The sequence below is a fragment of the Oncorhynchus clarkii genome, chromosome 3 (genome assembly GCF_045791955.1).
Source record: "Oncorhynchus clarkii lewisi isolate Uvic-CL-2024 chromosome 3, UVic_Ocla_1.0, whole genome shotgun sequence".
NCBI classification, from domain to species: domain Eukaryota; kingdom Metazoa; phylum Chordata; class Actinopteri; order Salmoniformes; family Salmonidae; genus Oncorhynchus; species Oncorhynchus clarkii.
The window spans coordinates 68,973,829-68,995,487 of NC_092149.1; the positions used below are offsets into that span (position 1 = coordinate 68,973,829).

Sequence of the window (21,659 nt, forward strand, 5' to 3'; positions counted from 1 at the left end):
GAACGACTAAACCCAAAGTTCCAAAATATAGTGCTTTAATAAATTCAGTAGTTCTAAACCTGTGACTGCCTACTCCTTTCTACACTTGTGACAGACAGGTGTTGCATATCAAGAAGCTGATTAAGCAGTATGATCATTACACAGGTGCACCTTGTGCAGTGGACAATAAAAGGTCACTCTAAAATGTGCAGTCTTGTCACATAACACAATGCCACAGATGTCTCACGTTTTGATGGAGTGTGCAATTGGCATACTGACTGCAGTAATGTCCACTGGAGCTGTTGCCAGAGAACTGAATGTTAATTTACCATAAGGTGCCTCGAACGTTGTTTTAGAGAATTTGGCAGTGCATCCAACTGGCCTCACAGCCGCAGACGACGTGTAACCATGCCAGCCCAGGACATCCACATCCGACTTCTTCACCTGCAGGATCGTCTGAGACCAGCCACCTGGACAGCTGATGAAACTGTGGGTTTGCACAACCAAAGAATTTCTGCACAAACGGGCAGAAACCGTCTCAGTGAAGCTCATCTGTGTGCTCGTCGTCCTCACCAGGGTCTTGACTGACTGCAGTTCAGCATCGTAACCGACTTCAGTGGGCAAATGCTCACCTTCGATGGCCACTGGCACGCTGGAGAAGAGTGCTCTTCATGGATGAATCCCGGTTTCAACTGTACCGGGCAGATGGCAGACAGCATGTATGGCGTTGTGTGGCTGAGCGGTTTGCTGATATCAACGTTGTGAGTGCCCTATGGTGGCGGTGGGGTTATGGTATGGGCCGGCATAAGCTACAGACAATGAAAACAATTGCATTTTATCGAAGCTGAAAATGTACTAGTTCTCCCATGGCCTGCATACTCACCAGACATGTCACCCATTGAGCATATTTGTGATGTTCTGGATCGACATGTACGACAGCGTGTTCCAATTCCCACAAATATCCAGCAACTTCACACAGCAATTAAAGAGGAGTGGGACAACATTCCACTGGCCACAATCAACAGCGTGATCAACTCTAAGTGTAGGAGATGTGTCGCGCTGCATGAGGCAAATGTTGGTCAAACCAGATACTGGCTGGTTTTTTGATCCATGCCCCTACCTTTTTTTTAAGGTATCTGTGACCAACAGATGCACATCTGTATTACCAGTCATGTGAAATCCATAGATGTTTATTTTTTATTTAACTATGCAAGTCAGTTAAGAACAAATTCTTATTTACAATGACAGCCTACCCCAGCCAAATCCTAACGACTCTGGGTCAATTGTGTGCTGCCCTATGGGACTCCCAATCAAGGCTGGTTGTGATACAGCCTGAAATTGAACCAGGGTCTGTAGTGACGCCTCTAGCACTGAGATGCAGTGCCTTAGACCGCTGCGTCACTCGGGAGCCCAAGGGCCTAATGAATTTATTTAAAATGACTGATTTCCTTATGAACTGTAACATCTTTTAAATTGTTGCATTTACATTTTTGTTCAGTGTAGTTAATAGTAACCTATCCTACCACCCTCAAGCTCAATCGTAGTCTGTTGCACCATGGTGACTTTGTATTTTAAGATAACAGGAGAAGTATTAAGCAGTTTACATATATTCAATAATAGAGAAGACAGGAAGTGCTTCACAACAATTGGAGCAGTTAAAAATCTATTTGTGTTCATCTAACAGCCATGAAGTTATGAGCTATGAAACTGGAACACATAATAATACACATGGAAGAACCCTATATGGCTTATCATTATGGTATATGCTGTCTTTGTCCTCATTATGGTATATGCTGTCTTTGTCCTCATTATGGTATATGCTGTCTTTGTCCTCATTATGGTATATGCTGTCTTTGTCCTCATTATGGTATATGCTGTCTTTGTCCTCATTATGGTATATGCTGTCTTTGTCCTCATTATGGTGTATGCTGTCTTTGTCCAACATTATGGTATATGCTGTCTTTGTCTTCATTATGGTGTATGCTGTCTTTGTCCTCATTATGGTATATGCTGTCTTTGTCCTCATTATGGTATATGCTGTCTTTGTCCTCATTATGGTATATGCTGTCTTTGTCCTCATTATGGTGTATGCTGTCTTTGTCCAACATTATGGTATATGCTGTCTTTGTCCTCATTATGGTATATGCTGTCTTTGTCCTCATTATGGTATATGCTGTCTTTGTCCTCATTATGGTATATGCTGTCTTTGTCCTCATTATGGTGTATGCTGTCTTTGTCCTCATTATGGTATATGCTGTCTTTGTCCTCATTATGGTATATGCTGTCTTTGTCCTCATTATGGTATATGCTGTCTTTGTCCTCATTATGGTATATGCTGTCTTTGTCCTCATTATGGTATATGCTGTCTTTGTCCTCATTATGGTATATGCTGTCTTTGTCCTCATTATGGTGTATGCTGTCTTTGTCCAACATTATGGTATATGCTGTCTTTGTCTTCATTATGGTATATGCTGTCTTTGTCCTCATTATGGTATATGCTGTCTTTGTCCTCATTATGGTATATGCTGTCTTTGTCCTCATTATGGTATATGCTGTCTTTGTCCTCATTATGGTATATGCTGTCTTTGTCCTCATTATGGTGTATGCTGTCTTTGTCCAACATTATGGTATATGCTGTCTTTGTCTTCATTATGGTGTATGCTGTCTTTGTCCTCATTATGGTATATGCTGTCTTTGTCCTCATTATGGTATATGCTGTCTTTGTCCTCATTATGGTATATGCTGTCTTTGTCCTCATTATGGTGTATGCTGTCTTTGTCCTCATTATGGTATATGCTGTCTTTGTCCTCATTATGGTATATGCTGTCTTTGTCCTCATTATGGTATATGCTGTCTTTGTCCTCATTATGGTATATGCTGTCTTTGTCCTCATTATGGTATATGCTGTCTTTGTCTTCATTATGGTATATGCTGTCTTTGTCCTCATTATGGTATATGCTGTCTTTGTCCTCATTATGGTATATGCTGTCTTTGTCCTCATTATGGTGTATGCTGTCTTTGTCCTCATTATGGTATATGCTGTCTTTGTCCTAAAGGCCTTTTAGAAGGAAGCTCCTTTTGTATTAGGGAATAAGGCTGTTGATGTTCAAAAGTGTGTTTCTGGATTCTTATAGTAAACATACAAAGTCAACAGGATAAAGAGGACAGGATTACCTTGTGGACTTTACCTCAGAGAAGAAGGACACAACCTGAACAACATCAATACTGTAAAACACACTCATCCTCAGTCACTCTCTGGAGGTTGTCTGGAAAGTCATTGAGTGTGAACCTCCCTTAGACATAGTCAATCAGTCTGTATTATATTCCACATTCAAACATAATAATTAAGTGTGTCCACTTCCACACTAGGAAGCAATAATTGAGTGTGTACTCCATCCCTCAGACATAGTCGTTGAGTCTGTAGCCACTGCTGGACACTGAGGTGCGTGAGGGAGTGCGGTTGCCATTCAGTGCGACAGGGGGATAGTAGGGGGGTGCTGGGGTGTTTAAAGTGCTGAAGACAGGGGGAGGAGGAGGGTGGTGACGACGAGGTAGCTGGAGGGGGAGGGCGTTCCCGGGCCGCCCCTCACAGTTCCAACAGAGCACCGCCCCTCCCATCAAACTTAGACAGGCCGAGACATAGCCCAAATACACTGCCATGCCAATCTCATACTTCATACCTGCAACACATAGTAACATTTCTTGTTATTTATCTGAACAGACAATTATAAGCAAAAGCTGAGTTCTAATACAATACAAGTAAATAAAGCAGGACTGATAGAATTAATAGTACCTTCAGGTAGGATGGGATTGTAGAAGTCGAGGATGACATCATTGGTTGTCCAGCAGACAGTGATAAGGCAGAGCATGCCTGCAGACAGGAAGCAGACCCCTCCACTGATGGCCAGGACGTGCTTGGTGGGGGAGCGTCGGGCACAGCGGGTACACTTCATCCCTGTAGAGGACACCAGGACTGCCAGGGTGGAGGTCAGACAGGATAGCACCATCAACGCCCGCGCTGCCTAGAGGGAGGGAGCAGGGTCGAGGGTCGAGGGAGGAGGGAGGAGAAAGGAATTTAGTATCATAATGGCTGTTGCTCATATTAATCCATTCAATGAATGAATCAATTAACAAATCAATCAACCAATCATTCCTACTTGCAGGTCAGGTGGCAGAGCCAGCATTGAGCGATGTACTTCACACTGGTAGATGCCCGTGCTGTGCCACACACACTCCATCCAGAGCCCCTTCATGTATGCAGTGGTTGTGATGATGTTAGAGCCCACATATAACGTCCGCCGCCAATGGGGGAGCACCGTAGCAACTACACTAACTACAAGCCCCAACAGACCCAGGAAGAAGCCCAAGAGCTGGACCACCATGCTGGCCATTTCTGCAACATCTGCTGATGGAGAACTACACACACAGAACTTAAAACAAAACTAGCTCACACACTGCACAGCTACACCCAATACAACACACACAGAACCACACACACACAGAGCAACACACACAACCACACAATAATTCCTTTGAGACTTGAGTTTAGTATCCTATTATTCTGGTCTTTAGCTCTGGTCCCCAGCTGAACAGTTGGAACTCCAGTGGGTCTAGAGTCAGTCACAGTGTTGAAGTCATCCCGCAGTGGTGGTCTCTTTGGGGCTCAGGGGTTGTGGATTCACTGGCTTCAGTGTTGTCTCCGAAGCTCTGTGCTGTGACTTCAGTCTCTGGGGCTAGGCTTCAGTGTTGTCTCCGGAGCTCTGTGCAGTGACTTCAGTCTCTGGGGCTAGGCTTCAGTTGTTGTCTCTGAAGCTCTGTGCAGTGACTTCAGTCTCTGGGGCTAGGCTTCAGTGTTGTTTCCGGAGCTCTGTGCAGTGACCTCAGTCTCTGGGGCTAGGCTTCAGTGTTGTCTCCGGAGCTCTGTGCAGTGACTTCAGTCTCTGGGGCTAGGCTTCAGTGTTGTCTCCGGAGCTCTGTGCAGTGACTTCAGTCTCTGGGGCTAGGCTTCGGAGCTCTGTGCAGTGTTGTCTCTGGGGCTAGGCTTCAAGCTCTGTGCAGTGACTTCAGTCTCTGGGGCTAGGCTTCAGTGTTGTCTCCGGAGCTCTGTGCAGTGACTTCAGTCTCTGGGGCTAGGCTTCAGTTGTTGTCTCTGGCGTTGTTTTAAACAATGGCTGTGGCTTCCACATGCTCTCTATAGTGTTCTCTCTGACAGGGCCTTCTACTGACGCTTCTGTCCCTGGTCTTGTTGGCTGAGCCTGCGACCAATAGCTTATTTGTTCAGCTCCACCTGTTGATTGTAGTCCCCTGGGCTCAGCTAGCTAGTCTCTCTTTGACTGTGACTGTCCCCCTGCCCCTGTGGAGAACACACCTGATTAAACATTCACAGAAACCAACACTCAGCTGAGTTGAATGTTACAAACCACTAACTTCTGAATGAGAATGAGAGACCTTTTTATAACCCCTTGTTTAGAAACACTGAAACGACTTAATGAGAAGCATTCAGCTGGTCCATAATAAATAATGGATTTAATAAAACTAATTTTATTACAGGCTAATCATACTGTTTGGAATTTTATCACTGTGAATATGTAACATGCAGTTGGAATATAGAACTCTACAAAAGTGGTAACTGTGGTTCATTCACAGACATGTGTCATTTAGTCACAAGCTTCATCAAATCATTTGCATGTAGCTCAGCTGGTAGAGCATGATGCTTGTAATGCTAGGATAGTGAGTTTGATTCCTGGAACCACCAGGAATATGTAAAATGTATACACGCATGACTCTCAGTTGCTTTGGATAAAAGAGTCTGCTAAATGGCATATATATATGTATATGGTACCTTGTAATTGTATTTAACCACAGGACAGAATTATTTTAATATGCTTTTGTATGAATACTGCACGGCAAGTTTGTTAAATTGAGATTCTTGGAAGGGCCTCTGAGGTGCAGATACTATAGTTTAGACGTTTAAGTATTGGGAACCCAAGTGTAGTTAAGCATTGACTTTCACTCACTCTGTTTTCCCCTGTCCTCTCCTTCATCTTATGTAAGTTACTTTGGAAAACAACTTTTATTGTGATTTGAATAATGCAGATAGGAGAGGGCCATGGATCTAGTGAACAATATAACACACATTGCCACACCCACTATCGTTGTTTACAACAAATGCCAGTAATATTAAATGTCACAGCAAAGTTGATTGTGTCATAAAGCATAAAGTAATAAAACATTATTATCTGAAGAAGTGGAGAAGAGAGGGGGTGTTGTCGGTACACAAAAAAAAGGTGCTACCTAGAATTTAAAGTTTTTCGGCTATCCCCATAGTAGAAACCTTTGAATAACTATTTTTGGTTCAAGGTATAATCTTTTGGTTCCAAGTAGAAGCTTTTTGGATTCCAGGTAAAACCTTTTTGGGTTCCATGTAGAATCCTTTCCTTTCTACATGGAACCCCAAAAGGGTGCTCCTTTGGGGATAGCTGAAGAACCCTTTTGGAACCTTTCTTTCAAAGAGTGTAGATAATGTGTGGAAGCTTCTGCATATGGGATCAGAGTCCTGATATGATTCTACTGCTGCCAGTGGGTCACACACACACACACACACACACACACACACACACACACACACACACACACACACACACGCACGCACGCACGCACGCACACACACACACACACACACACACACACACACACACACACAAACTCTGGACAGTGACAGACAGGAGGCCTGCAGGCTCCAGACATGGCTGATCCAAAATAGAATGAACACCTCAGAACTAAACCACATGTCGTTGCTATTCTGCTTTATACATAAGGCCTATCATTTAGACTACTACAGTTCTCCTTTGCCTCATTCAGAGGGATTAAAGTTGACGTCAATACTATGATGTTTCACTTTCTACTCCACTTTCCAGTTTTCATTAATCTACCACCAATCTTGAAACAAAACCGTCACCATTGTACTATTTCTATACTCTATCAAAGCGCAGCAGTTCCATTCCTCACTGGGACACTGGGAACAGAATGCTCTTTGTGTTTAATGATTGATTCTGTAAGGGAGGAGACACCCACACAATAGAACAACAGATGAACATGTTTTTGGCTACTGCTCACGTGAGTTCAAACTGAATTTTTCCGTGCACGTAGCACAAATAATACAAAGCTACAAAATAAGAACCCCAACAAAGTGATTTACTCAACACCTGCACCCTCCTCTTTCCCTCTTACCTGTGACATGTATATCCAGCCGGGTGCTGTCCAATGCTACAGGAGGCGGGAAGTGGCTGGCAGTCTATGTTTATGTGTTGTATGCAGATTCACAGACCCATGTTATAAAGCATTCATATGACTCTCTATAGTTAACAGGCTTGTCAATGCTGCACGCCATAACCCAGACCAGACCAGCTCTCTGTCTGCTTGCTCTCTCTTACTCTCTCTTTCCCTCTATCACCAGTGTTGCCTCTGCTTCAGTGTCCAAGTGGGGGCAGTGTATGGGTATGTGTGTGTTCTTATTGTCCTGTTAGGGAGGTGACAACTGTCTGTCAGTAATGTTACGCAGTGTGGCTCGGTCTGGTGTAGCTTACTTTAGCTCTATCAGGGTTAAATGCAAACATAGTTCCTGCCCCAGGGGAAGAGGGAGGGCATCATCACACTGCATGTTCCTCCTCCTCCTCACCAGTCAATATGGGGATCTGTCAACAACAAAAAGTAAGATGTAAACAACAGATCAAAATTAAAAATGTTTGATGACAGTGCAGTATCTAATCTTAGACTATTTCAAGAAGACAATAGCATATAATGACAGTATTATAAATGATCATGCCTTAGCTGGTCATTACTGAGACGTGGTTAAGGAAGAATGTTTTGAATACTGATGTTAACCTTTCTGGTTATAAGCTTTTTCGGCAAAACAGTTCTTCCAAAGGTGGTGGAGTGGCAATCTTTACCAAGGATCACCTTCAGTGCTCGGTTGTCTCCAAGTCTGTCCCAAAACAATTTGATTTGCAGGTTTTAAGCATTACATTTTCAAATAGCTCTTTGTTGACTGTTACATTTCCTCATCTCCCACCCCTTCTAATGTGACTATCACCGACGCTTCTCCCTCTATTTCCACCTGCCCCGCTACAAAGTTTCTCCCTGCAGGCAGTCACTGAGCTGATTGGAGCTCCTTGGAGCTCCTTGAACTTGACCCCAAAAAAAACATCTGGGTCATATTGTTTAGACCCTTTCTTCTTTAAGGTTGCTGCCCCTATCATCACCAAGCCTATCTCCAACGTTTCTAACCTGCATCTCCTCTCTGGGGAGGTTCCCATTGCTTGGAAAGCAGCCACAGTTCGTCCTTTATTTAAAGGGGGATATCAGGCGTATCCTAACTGTTTCTATTTTGCCCTGTTTATCAGAAGTGTTGAAAAAACTTAATTAATAATCAACTGACAGGCTTTCTTGATGTCTATAGTATTCTCTTGTATGCAATCTGGTTTCTGCTCAGGTTATGGATGTGTCACTGCAACCTTGAAGGTCCTCAATGATGTCATCATTGCCCTTGATTCTAAGCAATATAGCCCTTATGGACATTCCATGATCTAACGTTCTAAACACACTTCCTATCGGTGTGGCAATTTCCGGTCAGTTTAGTTGTTATCGACGATATAACGTTACTACCACTATGTCACAGTTTTTTACTAGGTGTCTTCAGGCCTCAAGTTAATATTCATGTTGTACATCGAATTGTTAAATCAGCTTCAGAGACTTCAGCTAGCAAGAATGAAAAGGGGTTCAATATGTATATAGGAAGCTACATATACAACTATGAAGGCTAAATACCAAGTCAGTGACAGATATTATGTTAGCTAGTTACTTTGTAAAATGATGTAACGTTGACATAATCTACCTGAGAACGTGTGTATTTTCGTTAGCTTGGTTAAGTTATGCTTGCTAGCTATATTTGCTAGCTAAAAATAATTGTTATTCATGTCTTCTATACAGTATCTAACAAAGATACATTGACAGGGGAGATCACCGTGAGGGCTGCCTGTCACAGGTCCATGAGGAAGAGTGAAAAGCTGCACAGCATGAGAGTAGGGAAGGTTATAGATAGCTACTAGGGACCGTTAAACATCTCCTGTGAGACACTGTGATCATGGTCAAAATGTGTTGGAGACAGTGTCAACGTTTAATCTTATCAGTAGATAGATATTAATGATGGGTCCCAATCCCAATTTAGAATTGCCCACTTTACCAAATAACCTTTTAAGATCTGTTGATGCAGTGTTTGGTAATTGTGTTATTGAGACACAATCTATTCCTGTATAGTTTAATGAGCCCCTAGTTAATAAGACTAGACACTACTATGTTTATTGTTATTTATGGGCCTCATCATTCTTGTTTCTCACTTCAGTCACTTCACTTATCTTCACAGATGGTGTTAAAGCACTCCGTACCAGTGAGAGTGGTCCAAAGCCACTGCTCCTGTGTTGCAGGAATTGCTGTGTGCAATCATCTGGTAGCCCTTCTTTACCAGACAGCGCACTACTCTCAATGAAACATTCCTGCTGCACCACCAGTTCACAGCTGCACAGACACAGAACAGCGTTGGCACAAGCCAAGAACACTTGTGAGTCTATCAATATCCATAAAAAAGTGCACCTGAAAAGTATTCAGCCGATGTAACAGTAAATCCTTGTTAATTAGGGTGTGAAGCCAGGTCCGGTTGATGGGATAGAGTTCCGTAAACCAACTAACTCGTGTGCTGATGGAATAAGGTAAGTTGGAGGTTCCTAGAATGGAAACATTTTAGAAAACATTTTCTTGTATCCAGATGATAATGACAAATATTTGGGACAAAGACTGGGGGCAAATATATACATGTAATCTATAAATCTGTATATTTTAATTCATTTTTAAAAAACTTTCGGGCTTGTGCTGTTTCTGGAAAAGTTACATGAGTCTTTGTCATAGTAATCTCTCCAACCTGATGGTAAGGTTTTAAAATGTTTTGCAGAAGTTCTCTCTACAAAGCACTTTATGGATACATGCCTGACATGGACCTTCTCGCGTCTCAGAAACACATGCCAACTTTTCTCCACTTACTGCCCCTCTTGTGATAACAATGGAAATGTCAGCTGACGTGCCCCTGGTTGAGTCCGCCTTTGGGCCAGTGTAAGCCGGCAGTGTTCTGTCCTATCAGCTTCCACAGCCAAAGACCCGTGAAATTGTGAAGATTGCCGATATCACTTATCCACCAATACTTCTATTAGATGGCTACAGGCTTCAGGCTTCCCAGTGTGCTTACGTCCTTAGCCATCAGGAGCAGTTCCAGGTCAAGGCATTAGAGACAACCTACGAGATGTCACACAAAGTCAAGGTTGCTACAAGGGAGCAGAGCAGCAGCCCGGAATGGCATCAGCTCAGGAAAATGAGAATAACATAATCTCGCTTCCAAGAGGTTTGCCATGTCCGGGGAGAGACCTCAGCTGACCACCTAGCTGAGCGGATGTTCAAGGGATCTGGTATGTAGACCATGGAGATGAAGAGGGGGCTAGCCATGGAGCCAGTGGCTGTATAGGGATCTGGTATGCAGACCATGGATATGAAGAGGGGGCTAGCCATGGAGCCAGTAGCTGTACAGGAGTACTGCACACTGAAGAATGTTAACTTCTTTCCGTGTGGCGTCGTAGTGCACCCAGATGCTCCGTGGTTAGGATCCTCTCCAGATGGAATCAAATTTGATCCCAGTGTGAGACCACACTTTGGATTCTTAGAGGTCAAGTGCCCAAATGTACCAAGTTATGTTGACTGCCCTTATCTGAAGATACAGAATGGAGAGCTGAAGTTGAAGAGATCTCATGCTTACGCCTGCTCATGCAGGTGCAAGGTCAAATCCTTCTCACAGGTTGTAGCTGGTGTGACTTTGTCATCTGTGCACAGGAGGACATCCTAGTTGAAAGGATATATAAAGATCTACAGGTTTCAAAAACTATGAGAGGAGGTTGACCACTTGTATTTTTACCACTACTTGCAGAAGTGTCTCTCGCACCTGAATGGATCCCCTGCATGGCTGCCAAGTTTAGTGGTTTTATGAAAAATAAGTATTGATGTTCTTGTGAAGAAATCTACAGTAGAATAGACTTGTTTAAAAAAAATGTATTTCAGCAAATGTTCAACAGTTCAGTTAATCAATTACACATCTCTAACATTGTATTCAGTCTTGCATTCTGGTTATTCTGTTTACTTGATTTCTTTCCCCCATCCCTGTTACTCATTGCCTAATTAAAGCCAATACAAGCTGCACACAAACTGATATTCACTACAACACAAATGATTGATACATGTCGTAGATAAACAAATTATTATTTTGCTGCTAGCAAATAAACACATGTACATTTACACTGGCTTGGCCCATGCTCTGGACCGGATCAGATATGGCACAGTCCATAGGCAGCGCACCTTGTTCTTCATCCCCCTCAGTCGGAGCAGGAGGTTTCAGTCATCTTCCCCAAACACCAGGTCTCTTTTGAATGTGCCAGTTCCACGCGAAGACAGTAGGAACAACACCTCTTTTTAGGTATTGTCGCCCCCCAATTTTTCCCTCAACAAAGTCACTTTCGACTAAATGTGTACTACACAACTTTGTGTGTTTGGTGACAGCAAAGTTGTCATGACGTACTGCCACCAACCACCTTTTTCTGAGCTCTTCATCGACTGGGAAACGATGGAAGCTCACAATACCATGACATTTGGAAGAAACTGAACAATGTTCATTAGCACCTCCTTCGCGGGGCTGTAATTTAAACATAGTCATTGCGAACTATTTCAGTCAGAAATGCATCGACGATAGCTAGTAAGCTAATGATAAAAACAATAGCATAACTCGCTCCGGAAGTGATCAACCCGATCGGAGGTAAATTAGAATGTTGGAGGCTGTATAATGGATAGAGCCTATTGTGCTGCTATTTTTATTGACTTGGCCAAAGATTTTGTTACGGTAGACCATTCCATTCTCGTGGGCCGGCTTAGGAGTATTGGTGTTGTTGAGGGGTCTTTGGCCTGGTTTGCTAACTACCTCTCTCAAAGAGTGCAGTGTATAAAGTCAGAAAATCTGCTGTCTCAGCCACTGCCTGTCACCAAGGAAGTACCCCAAGGCTCAATCCTAGGCCCCACGCTCTCCCAATTTACATCAACAACATAGCTCAGGCAGTAGGAAGCTCTCTCATCCATTTATATGCAGACGATACAGTCTTATACTCAGCTGGCTCCTCCCCGGATTTTGTGTTAAATACTCTACAACAAAGCTTTCTTAGTGTCCAACAAGCTTTCTCTACCCTTAACCTTGTTCTGAACACCTCCAAAACAAAGGTCATGTGGTTTGGTAAGAAGAATGCCTCTCTTCCCACAGGTGTTGTTACTACCTCTGAGGGTTTAGAGCTTGAGGTAGTCACCTCATACAAGTACTTGGGAGTATGGCTAGACGGTACACTGTCCTTCTCTCAGCACATACAGTGCCTTGCGAAAGTATTCGGCCCCCTTGAACTTTGCGACCTTTTGCCACATTTCAGGCTTCAAACATAAAGATATAAAACTGTATTTTTTTGTAAAGAATCAACAACAAGTGGGACACAATCATGAAGTGGAACGACATTTATTGGATATTTCAAACTTTTTTAACAAATCAAAAACTGAAAAATTGGGCGTGCAAAATTATTCAGCCCCCTTAAGTTAATACTTTGTAGCGCCACCTTTTACTGCGATTACAGCTGTAAGTCGCTTGGGGTATGTCTCTATCAGTTTTGCACATCGAGAGACTGACATTTTTTCCCATTCCTCCTTGCAAAACAGCTCGAGCTCAGTGAGATTGGATGGAGAGCATTTGTGAACAGCAGTTTTCAGTTCTTTCCACAGATTCTCGATTGGATTCAGGTCTGGACTTTGACTTGGCCATTCTAACACCTGGATATGTTTATTTTTGAACCATTCCATTGTAGATTTTGCTTTATGTTTTGGATCATTGTCTTGTTGGAAGACAAATCTCCGTCCCAGTCTCAGGTCTTTTGCAGACTCCATCAGGTTTTCTTCCAGAATGGTCCTGTATTTGGCTCCACCCATCTTCCCATCAATTTTAACCATCTTCCCTGTCCCTGCTGAAGAAAAGCAGGCCCAAACCATGATGCTGCCACCACCATGTTTGACAGTGGGGATGGTGTGTTCAGCTGTGTTGCTTTTACGCCAAACATAACGTTTTGCATTGTTGCCAAAAAGTTCAATTTTGGTTTCATCTGACCAGAGCAGCTTCTTCCACATGTTTGGTGTGTCTCCCAGGTGGCTTGTGGCAAACTTTAAACGACACTTTTTATGGATATCTTTAAGAAATGGCTTTCTTCTTACCACTCTTCCATAAAGGCCAGATTTGTGCAATATACGACTGATTGTTGTCCCATGGACAGAGTCTCCCACCTCAGCTGTAGATCTCTGCAGTTCATCCAGAGTGATCATGGGCCTCTTGGCTGCATCTCTGATCAGTCTTCTCCTTGTATGAGCTGAAAGTTTAGAGGGACGGCCAGGTCTTGGTAGATTTGCAGTGGTCTGATACTCCATCCATTTCAATATTATCGCTTGCACAGTGCTCCTTGGGATGTTTAAAGCTTGGGAAATCTTTTTGTATCCAAATCCGGCTTTAAACTTCTTCACAACAGTATCTCGGACCTGCCTGGTGTGTTCCTTGTTCTTCATGATGCTCTCTGCGCTTTTAACGGACCTCTGAGACTATCACAGTGCAGGTGCATTTATACGGAGACTTGATTACACACAGGTGGATTGTATTTATCATCATTAGTCATTTAGGTCAACATTGGATCATTCAGAGATCCTCACTGAACTTCTGGAGAGAGTTTGCTGCACTGAAAGTAAAGGGGCTGAATAATTTTGCACGCCCAATTTTTAAGTTTTTGATTTGTTAAAAAAGTTTGAAATATCCAATAAATGTCGTTCCACTTCATGATTGTGTCCCACTTGTTGTTGATTCTTCACAAAAAAATACAGTTTTATATCTTTATGTTTGAAGCCTGAAATGTGGCAAAAGGTCGCAAAGTTCAAGGGGGCCGAATACTTTCACAAGGCACTGTATCAAAGCTGCAGGCTAAGGTTAAATCTAGACTTGGTTTCCTCTATCGTAATCGCTCCTCTTTCACCCCAGCTGTCAAACTAACCCTGATTTAGATTACCATCCTACCCATGCTAGATTACGGAGACATAAATGTATCGATTGGCAGGTAAGGGTGCTCTCAAGCAGATGTTTTTTTACCATTCGGCCTTCAGATTCATCACCAATGCTCCTTTACAGGACACATCACTGCACTCTATACTCCTCTGTAAACGGGTCATCTCTGTATACCCATCGCAAGACCCACTGGTTGATGCTTATTTATAAAACCCTCTTAGGCCTCACACCCCCCTATCTGAGATATCTACTGCAGCCCTCATTCTCCACATACAACACCCGTTCTGCCAGTCACATTCTGTTAAAGGTCCCCAAAGCCCACACATCCCCGGGTCGCTCCTTATTTCAGTTCATTGCAGCTAACGACTGGAACGAGTTGCAACAAACACTCAAACTGGACATTTTCATCTCAATCGCTTCATTCAAAGACTCAATCATGGACACTCTTACTTACAGTTGTGGCTGCTTTGCGTGATGTATTGTTGTCTCTACCTTCTTGACCTTTGTGCTGTTGACTGTGCCCAATAATGTTTGTACCATGTTTTTTTGCTGCTACCATGTTGTTGTCATGTTGTGTTTCTACCATGCTGTGTCATGTGTTGCTGCCTTGTTATGTTGTTGTCTTAGGTCTCTCTTTATGTAGTGTTGTGTCTCTCTTGTTGTGATGTGTGTTTTGTCCTATATTTATATTGTATTTATTTAAAAAAAATATATAATAATCCCAGGCCCTGTCCCCGCAGGAGGCCTTTTGCCTTTTCATTGTAAATAAGAATTTGTTCTAAAATGACTTGCCTAGTTAAATACATTTTAAATAAATAAACATAAAGCTCTTATCATGGGACAACAGAGTGACACATAAGTACAGTACCTGATATACAGGAGATCCCATGTGGTGTGAGCTCATCCAAATCTGCTGGTTGCTCTTGATCTGGTCAGTGATACAGTCTGCCACTGTATTCTTAGTCCCATTCACTAAATTTGTGTCTAAGGACGCTATAAAAGACAGGCACACAAGGCTATATTCCCAATCTGGCTGTCATTCCTCCATACAGTAGCCTAGCAGTGGCTTTTCTAGCAGCCAAGTGCAGCCCATCCTGCCCTGTGTCAGTCTCTTTTATAGGATTATGTGTCCTGTGTATCTCCTCCAGAGGGAGATGCCATATGAGTACCGAGGAGTTAATAGCCTTAGGGGAAGCACAGTAATCCTCCATGCATTAGGGAGCTGTGCTGGGCCCATTAGCTGTGCTGGGCCACAACTCAAGGAAAGGCTAGAAACTATTGGGCCTCTGTCTGTAATTAGGTGTTTATTATCTGCTTCTAGGACAGCAAATATGACATTTATATTCGATTGATCATTGTAAGCACCTGTTGAATGCAGATAAGGCCTAAACATTTCACATTCTAATCGCTTTATTCATAGGCTACTGTTACAGTAGATCTAGAAACAGCATTTCAAAAAATCTGCTCATGTCATGTCAGACTAATCATTAGACTAGCCTACATGAGAGGGATGGGGATTATAGGCAAATGTACATCGCACGTTTACATGACATTACAAAAGTAAAGTCAGCACAAAAACATTCAGAAAATGTTGACGGAAGGGAAGGTTATTATTTCGCGCGAGATGAGTATTTCGCGGCAGAGCTGTTTTACTCGCGAGGGGTCGCCAAAAACAAGTCTGTCTGTAGTCCTACCTCAGCCTCAGGGAACGTTTCTTCTCAGCAGCTAGCTATCCAAAATATTCCCTTTATTGTCTATGATAAATAAAAACAGTATAAGTCTGAAGACAGCTCACAAGTTTACTCAGTGTATGCTATTGTTGGATTCGTTTTCGCATCCAAAAGCTAAAGGTAAAGCCAGGCAAATGACAGCTAACGTTAGCTAGTTACAGCAGTTCACTCTTAAAGTTGACAGCTGTCTTTGATGTTGTTCTCTTTGGAAATAAATAAATTATTCTTGCCAAATGACCTTCAACCTTCAATCCTAGTTTATCCTCGGGTCAATAGCGGCCGGACAGTTTTGTGGCGATGGCGACAGTCACCAGGAAATTCACCATGACACAGAAGTTCCACCGCCGACGGTCCCGTCGCCAGCCCTATCCGGTGAGAACCATCACGACCCGGAGTCAGGGCATGGCCAGTGGCTGCTTCTTCGAGAGGCTGCCTGCAGAGGTCTTTGACATGGTCCTGGACAGACTCTCTGGTAGGTCTAACTAGCTAACTGCTTTAAATACAATGAATGGAGGAAGGGAGAGATAGAAGGAAAGGAAGGCTGGCAGGCCTGTCAATGTGTATGTTGATTGTCATTGACCTAATGACGGTCTTTCCAGTCATGTCTTCTACTAGGCTAGCCAGCTGTGTGTGTGTGTGTGTGTGTGTGTGTGTGTGTGTGTGTGTGTGATATGACCCACATGCCTCTGTGTGTTGCAGTGCTTGAGATCAGTGTATTCAGCATGGTGTCCAAGGCCATCAGTCGCTACATTGTGAATCACATCTCTACTCAAACCTGGAGGAACAGAATGATCCTACAGAAGCTTCGGCACTGCTCCTCTCCCTCCTCTCCTCCTCCCAAAGAGGACCCCGCCACCCTGGGACACTACAAAGCGCTGGGTAGGTAGTAGATACAGCCTATAGGCGGAAATATGAAGTCAATCACAGCACTTTTCATAATACACTCTAGGCTACCTCAAGATAACTGTGTCTAGAAGTGCTTTTTAGTCATGTTAGTGTTATGTCAATCTTTATTCATTCAGGGTTGAGAAACAGATGTAGTCATGGTGTCACCTTGTTGTTTGTTTCTGCTTGTTGTCTCAGGGTTGTTGTTCAAGAGGTGTACCCTGTTGCTACCTACAAAGGACAGGTTGAAGTTTATATATAGCAAGTTCTCCCAGGTAAGACAGAGAAAGGTGAGGGAGATAGATACGGTTATGGAAATTAATGATAAGGATATTTAGCAATGTTGTTAAATTACTGTAGTAAAGCATGAGTTGTTACACATAAAAAAGAAAAAAAAAAACAGTTAATCATTATAACACAGGTTGTGAAATAAAATATTTTACCTAGTTACAGTTCACATGAGGAAATCAGTTTATTAAATTAAATGAATAAAAATCAAATCAAATGTTATTTGTCACATGCGCCGAATACAACAGGTGTAGACCTTACAATGAAATGCTTACTTACAAACCCTTAAACAACAATGCAGTTTTAAGAAAATACCCCCCAAAAAGTAAGAGATAAGAATAACAAATCATTAAAGAGCAGCAGTAAATAACAATAGCGGGGCTATATACAGGGGGCACCGGTACAGAGTCAATGTGTGGGGGCACCGGTGTTGAGGTAATTGAGGTAGTATGTACATGTAGGTAGAGTTATTAAAGTGACTATGCATAGATAATAACAGAGAGTAGCAGCAGAGTAGGGGGGGGGGGCAATGCAAATAATCTGGGTAGCTTTTTGATTAGCTGTTCAGGAGTCTTATGGCTTGGGGGTAGAAGCTGTTTAGAAGCCTCTTTGACCTAGACTTGGCGCTCCAGTACTGCTTGCCATGTGGTAGCAGAGAGAACAGTATATGAATAGGGTGGCTGAAGTCTTAGGGCCTTCCTCTGACACCGCCTGGTATATAGGTCCTGGATGGCAGAAGTTTGACCATACGCACTACCGTCTGTAGTGCCTTGTGTTCGGAGGCCAAGCAGTTGCAACCCAGGATGCTCTCTGGTGTAGCTGTAAAAACATGCCAAATCCACATGTCTCCTGTGGGGAAAAAGGTTATGTCGTGCCCTCTTCACGACTGTCTTGGTGTGCTTTGTCAATGTTAGTTTGTTGGGGATGTGGATGCCAAGGAACTTGAAGCTCTTAACCTGCTCCGCTATAGCTCCGTCGATGAGAATGGGGGCGTGCTCGGTCCTTCTTTTTCTGTATTCCACAGTCATCTCTTTTGTCTTGATCACGTTGAGGGAGAGGTTGTTCTCCTTGAACCACACGGTCAGTTCTCTGACCTCCCTATAGGCTGTCTCATCGTTGTCGGTGATCAGGCCTACCACTGTTGTGTCGTCAGCAAACTTAATGATGGTGTTGGAGTTGTGCCTGGCCATGCAGTCATGAGTGAACATGGAGTACAGGAGGGAACTGAGCACGCACCCCTGAGGCGCCCCCCGTGTCGAGGATCAGCGTGGCTGATGGGTTGTTACCTACACTTCCACCCGGGGGCGGCCCGTCAGAAAGTCCAGGATTAGGCCCTAATCTATGGATTTCACATGACTGGGCAGTGGTGCAGCCATGGGTGGGCCTTGGAGGGCATAGGCCCACCCACTTGCTAGGCAGGTCCACCCACTGGTGACCCAGGCCCAGCCAATTAGAATTAGTTTTTCCCCACAAAATGGCTTTATTAAAGACAGAAATACTCCTCAGATTTTAAAGTAGCCTTTTATTGTCCCCAGCACAAGGCCTTTGAAAAATTTCTGGGATTTTTTATTTCAGCTCATGAAACATGGCACCAACACTTTACATGTTGCGTTTATATTTTTGTTCAGTGTTGTAAGGCCTACATACTGTAGATTAGTGCTTCAACCCTGTTGCTGGAGAGCTATCCTCCTGTAGTAGGTTTTCAATCCAACCACAGGTGTAACTAACCCGATTCAGCTAATCAACCAGCTAGTTATTAGAATCAGGTTTGCTAGATTATGGTTGGAACAAAAACCTACAGGACGGCAGCTCTCCAGGAACAGGGTTGGAGAGACCGGTTGTAGATGTCCACATGTCCACATAGACTGCTTGTCTCTCCCTGCCTCTCAGGTCCCGTGCTTCATGATGGAGCAGTGCACTGCCTCAACAGGCTGCCCTTTCTTCTCCAGCTACGGAGTTTTCTTGCAGGTGAGACCCTAAAGTAGTTTCAAAAGAAAAATACCTATGAAACACACAAGACAAATCTTTTCAGTCTCCTGAAAAAAAGATATGTAACAGATCATTGCTGTTTGACTGACAGACATTGATTGCGGGCTGGGATGAGCTGGAGTGTCACCGGGTCTTCAACTTCCTGTGCGACTTCACAAACCTTCCCCGGAAGATCGAGTTGGTCGTCACTGGAAAGCCAGGTGGGTGTCTGTCCCTAATTCAGAGAGAGAGGGTGTGAGGAGGAAAGAGAGACAGTAATGTTTCCCCTCTGTGTCTAGGAGCATGTCAGCGGTTGGAGCTGCAGATCCGTGCGTTCTGTCGTCAGGTTCTGTTGGAGCCGTGGAGCAGCCGAAGAGACACTCTGTTCTGGCTCACCAGGATCCTCCAGTCCTGGCCCATGGTCTCACAGGCCAGGCTACTGTTCATACTCTATGGACCACGGCTGCCTGACGGTTAGTATGCAGTGAGTTTGTGCATGTGTGTACATCCTCCAACCCTGGCCCATGGTAGAGAGTGTGAGTGTGAGTGTGTGTGTGTGTGTGTATTAACAGTCTGTATTTTTTCCAGGTTCTCTGGGCTGGCAGGAGCAGCTGGGTGCAGGAGTAGCCCAGTGTTCTCTGTGGGACTTGGCCAAAGCTGTGATCCTGCTCCACAGTGACCTGGAGGCTAGAGACTGGGCCACTGACACCGTACTGGCCATACTGGAGGAACTCACAGGTACACACACTTTAACCTTTTACTGTAGTGGGCTAAATCACGGTCACACGGAGTGATTCTTGGTAGCCTTTGAAACAAAGTATTTACCTCACGCACATGGGCTTACAAAAAAGAAGACACCTGTACCATGTCAGATATAGAGCTGAGTTTGCATCCAAATATTACACTTTATATACATCACAGTAGACTGAAATATAACAAAACTGTTTGACATAGAAACACTGGATTTTCATTGTTTAAAAAATAATCTTTGTTAATTATGAAATAAATAATCTTTATGTATTATGAAATAAATAATCTTTATTAATTATGAAATTATGAAAAATATTAATAACATTCTACCCGTGAGGCGAAAGAAGGCACTTTTCGTCGTTGACTGCACGAAAGGGATACCATATCTTAACACACACACACACACACACCTTTATTCAGATGCACACAGCGTCTTCGTTGTGCTCATCACATCTCTCTGGTCTCCCCAGTGCTCCCCCAGGCGTGGCATGTAGAGAGCGTGGCCAGGCTGTTGATCCTGTGTGGGAACAGTCTGTGTTACAGTATTCTGGCTAGCAAGGCTCTCAACGGACGCCTCTTTGAGATCTCACGACTCCTCGTCTACCTCATACTGGTCAGTACACATCTGTGTGTGTGAGAAGGATGGCTATTCAAATCAAATCAAATATACACATATTTACCAGATGTTATTGCAGGTGTAGCGAAATGCTTGTGTGTGTTATAGTTATGTTTCATATGTGTGTATTGTAGGTGTGTGAGAAGGACGGCTACTGTATGAACTGGTCGGTGAGGATGGTGCAGCAGGTGTGCCAGGTGTTCTTGTCGCCGTCAGACAGGTGGTCATTCATCCAGAGCGTTGAGAACATGTTCTCAGAGGTTACCATGGAGATGTACGAGGTTGTCATGGCAGGTGAGGACATGGCAGGGCAGGTGGTTCACTATGTTTGGTCCCAGATAGCCAAATGGTCTTTGTCTGTACTGTCAGTAATCTCCCTCTCTTTCAGGTAACCGTCATGAGGACATGGAAACCTTCCAGAGCCTCCTGAATGCCAGCGCTCACTTCCACACTGAGATAGTCTACATGTTCCTCAAGAAGGCTTGAGGACAGAGAAAGGAAAGTCAGGGGCAGAAGAGATAAAGGGGTGAGGGGATAAGAGATAGAAGAAAAGGAGAGAGTAGGGACACTGTCAGGGAAATGATGATCTGAAGGTTTGTGTTTGAGCAGATAGAGGGATATAAAAGGAGTGAAGGTAGCCCAAGACGATAGGGAAAATGAAGGGTTTCTTCTCCCTTTGTCAACAGTATTCACATCATTACACTTTTATACTTTTGTTATACAGCTTATTTATACTTTTGTAAATTAACCTCTTTAAAATATTGGTATCCTGTAAAGGGAGTATTTAATTATATTTATAGATTTATTAACCTAAGTTTGCAACTATTTATTAGCATTTCATAAAGGTGTTCAACTTCTACAGTATAACGGTTATGATGCATTGATTGTACTTGATGCTTCTGTGTTGATGGAAGCTGAAACTCATCTGTTTTTGCATAAATTATTAAAATGGACTTTGGAGTCTACAGTGTTGATTCACTATTATCTCCTCTCACTATGTGAGATCAATGAACATAAAGATCCAGCAAATAGAAAGATAAATTGTCACCCCCTTTGATGAAAAGGAAGAGGCTACAAATCAAGAAAATACCAAGCCGTTTGTTTTCATTAAAACGTCCCAATATATAGGAATATATTTAGCACTGACTGGTGTAATAAACTCAGCAATAACAAAAAAACATTTTTCAGGTCTTACAAAGGTAATTTGTAAAAATCCAAATAACTTCAC

The 21,659-nt window shown here is 43.2% G+C and overlaps 2 protein-coding genes across 3 annotated transcripts; one reads left to right on the forward strand and one right to left on the reverse strand.

Moving 5' to 3' along the window:
* Window positions 1–1,153: 1,153 nt before the first annotated feature.
* On the reverse strand, window positions 1,154–15,283 carry LOC139406097 (claudin-14-like). Of its 2 annotated transcripts, XM_071148567.1 has the most exons (5): window positions 15,063–15,283; window positions 7,566–7,673; window positions 4,137–5,332; window positions 3,773–4,001; window positions 3,021–3,659 (listed from the first exon to the last, which is right to left on the reverse strand). In XM_071148567.1, exons 3-5 carry the CDS (start codon window positions 4,368–4,370, stop codon window positions 3,379–3,381), a joined length of 744 nt encoding a protein of 247 aa, XP_071004668.1. In that variant the 5' UTR covers window positions 4,371–5,332; window positions 7,566–7,673; window positions 15,063–15,283; the 3' UTR covers window positions 3,021–3,378. The 2 variants fall into 2 exon arrangements, with proteins under 2 accessions (XP_071004667.1, XP_071004668.1); XM_071148566.1 differs by lacking the exons at window positions 7,566–7,673; window positions 15,063–15,283 and adding an exon at window positions 7,210–7,461 and having other exon boundaries at window positions 1,154–3,659.
* An 898-nt stretch (window positions 15,284–16,181) lies between these two features.
* Window positions 16,182–21,396, forward strand: LOC139406098 (F-box only protein 47-like). Its single transcript, XM_071148568.1, has 10 exons — window positions 16,182–16,396; window positions 16,624–16,803; window positions 17,008–17,084; window positions 18,988–19,065; window positions 19,178–19,286; window positions 19,365–19,538; window positions 19,654–19,803; window positions 20,286–20,428; window positions 20,566–20,725; window positions 20,820–21,396. Exons 1-10 carry the CDS (start codon window positions 16,222–16,224, stop codon window positions 20,915–20,917), a joined length of 1,344 nt encoding a protein of 447 aa, XP_071004669.1. The 5' UTR covers window positions 16,182–16,221; the 3' UTR covers window positions 20,918–21,396.
* Window positions 21,397–21,659: the final 263 nt, after the last annotated feature.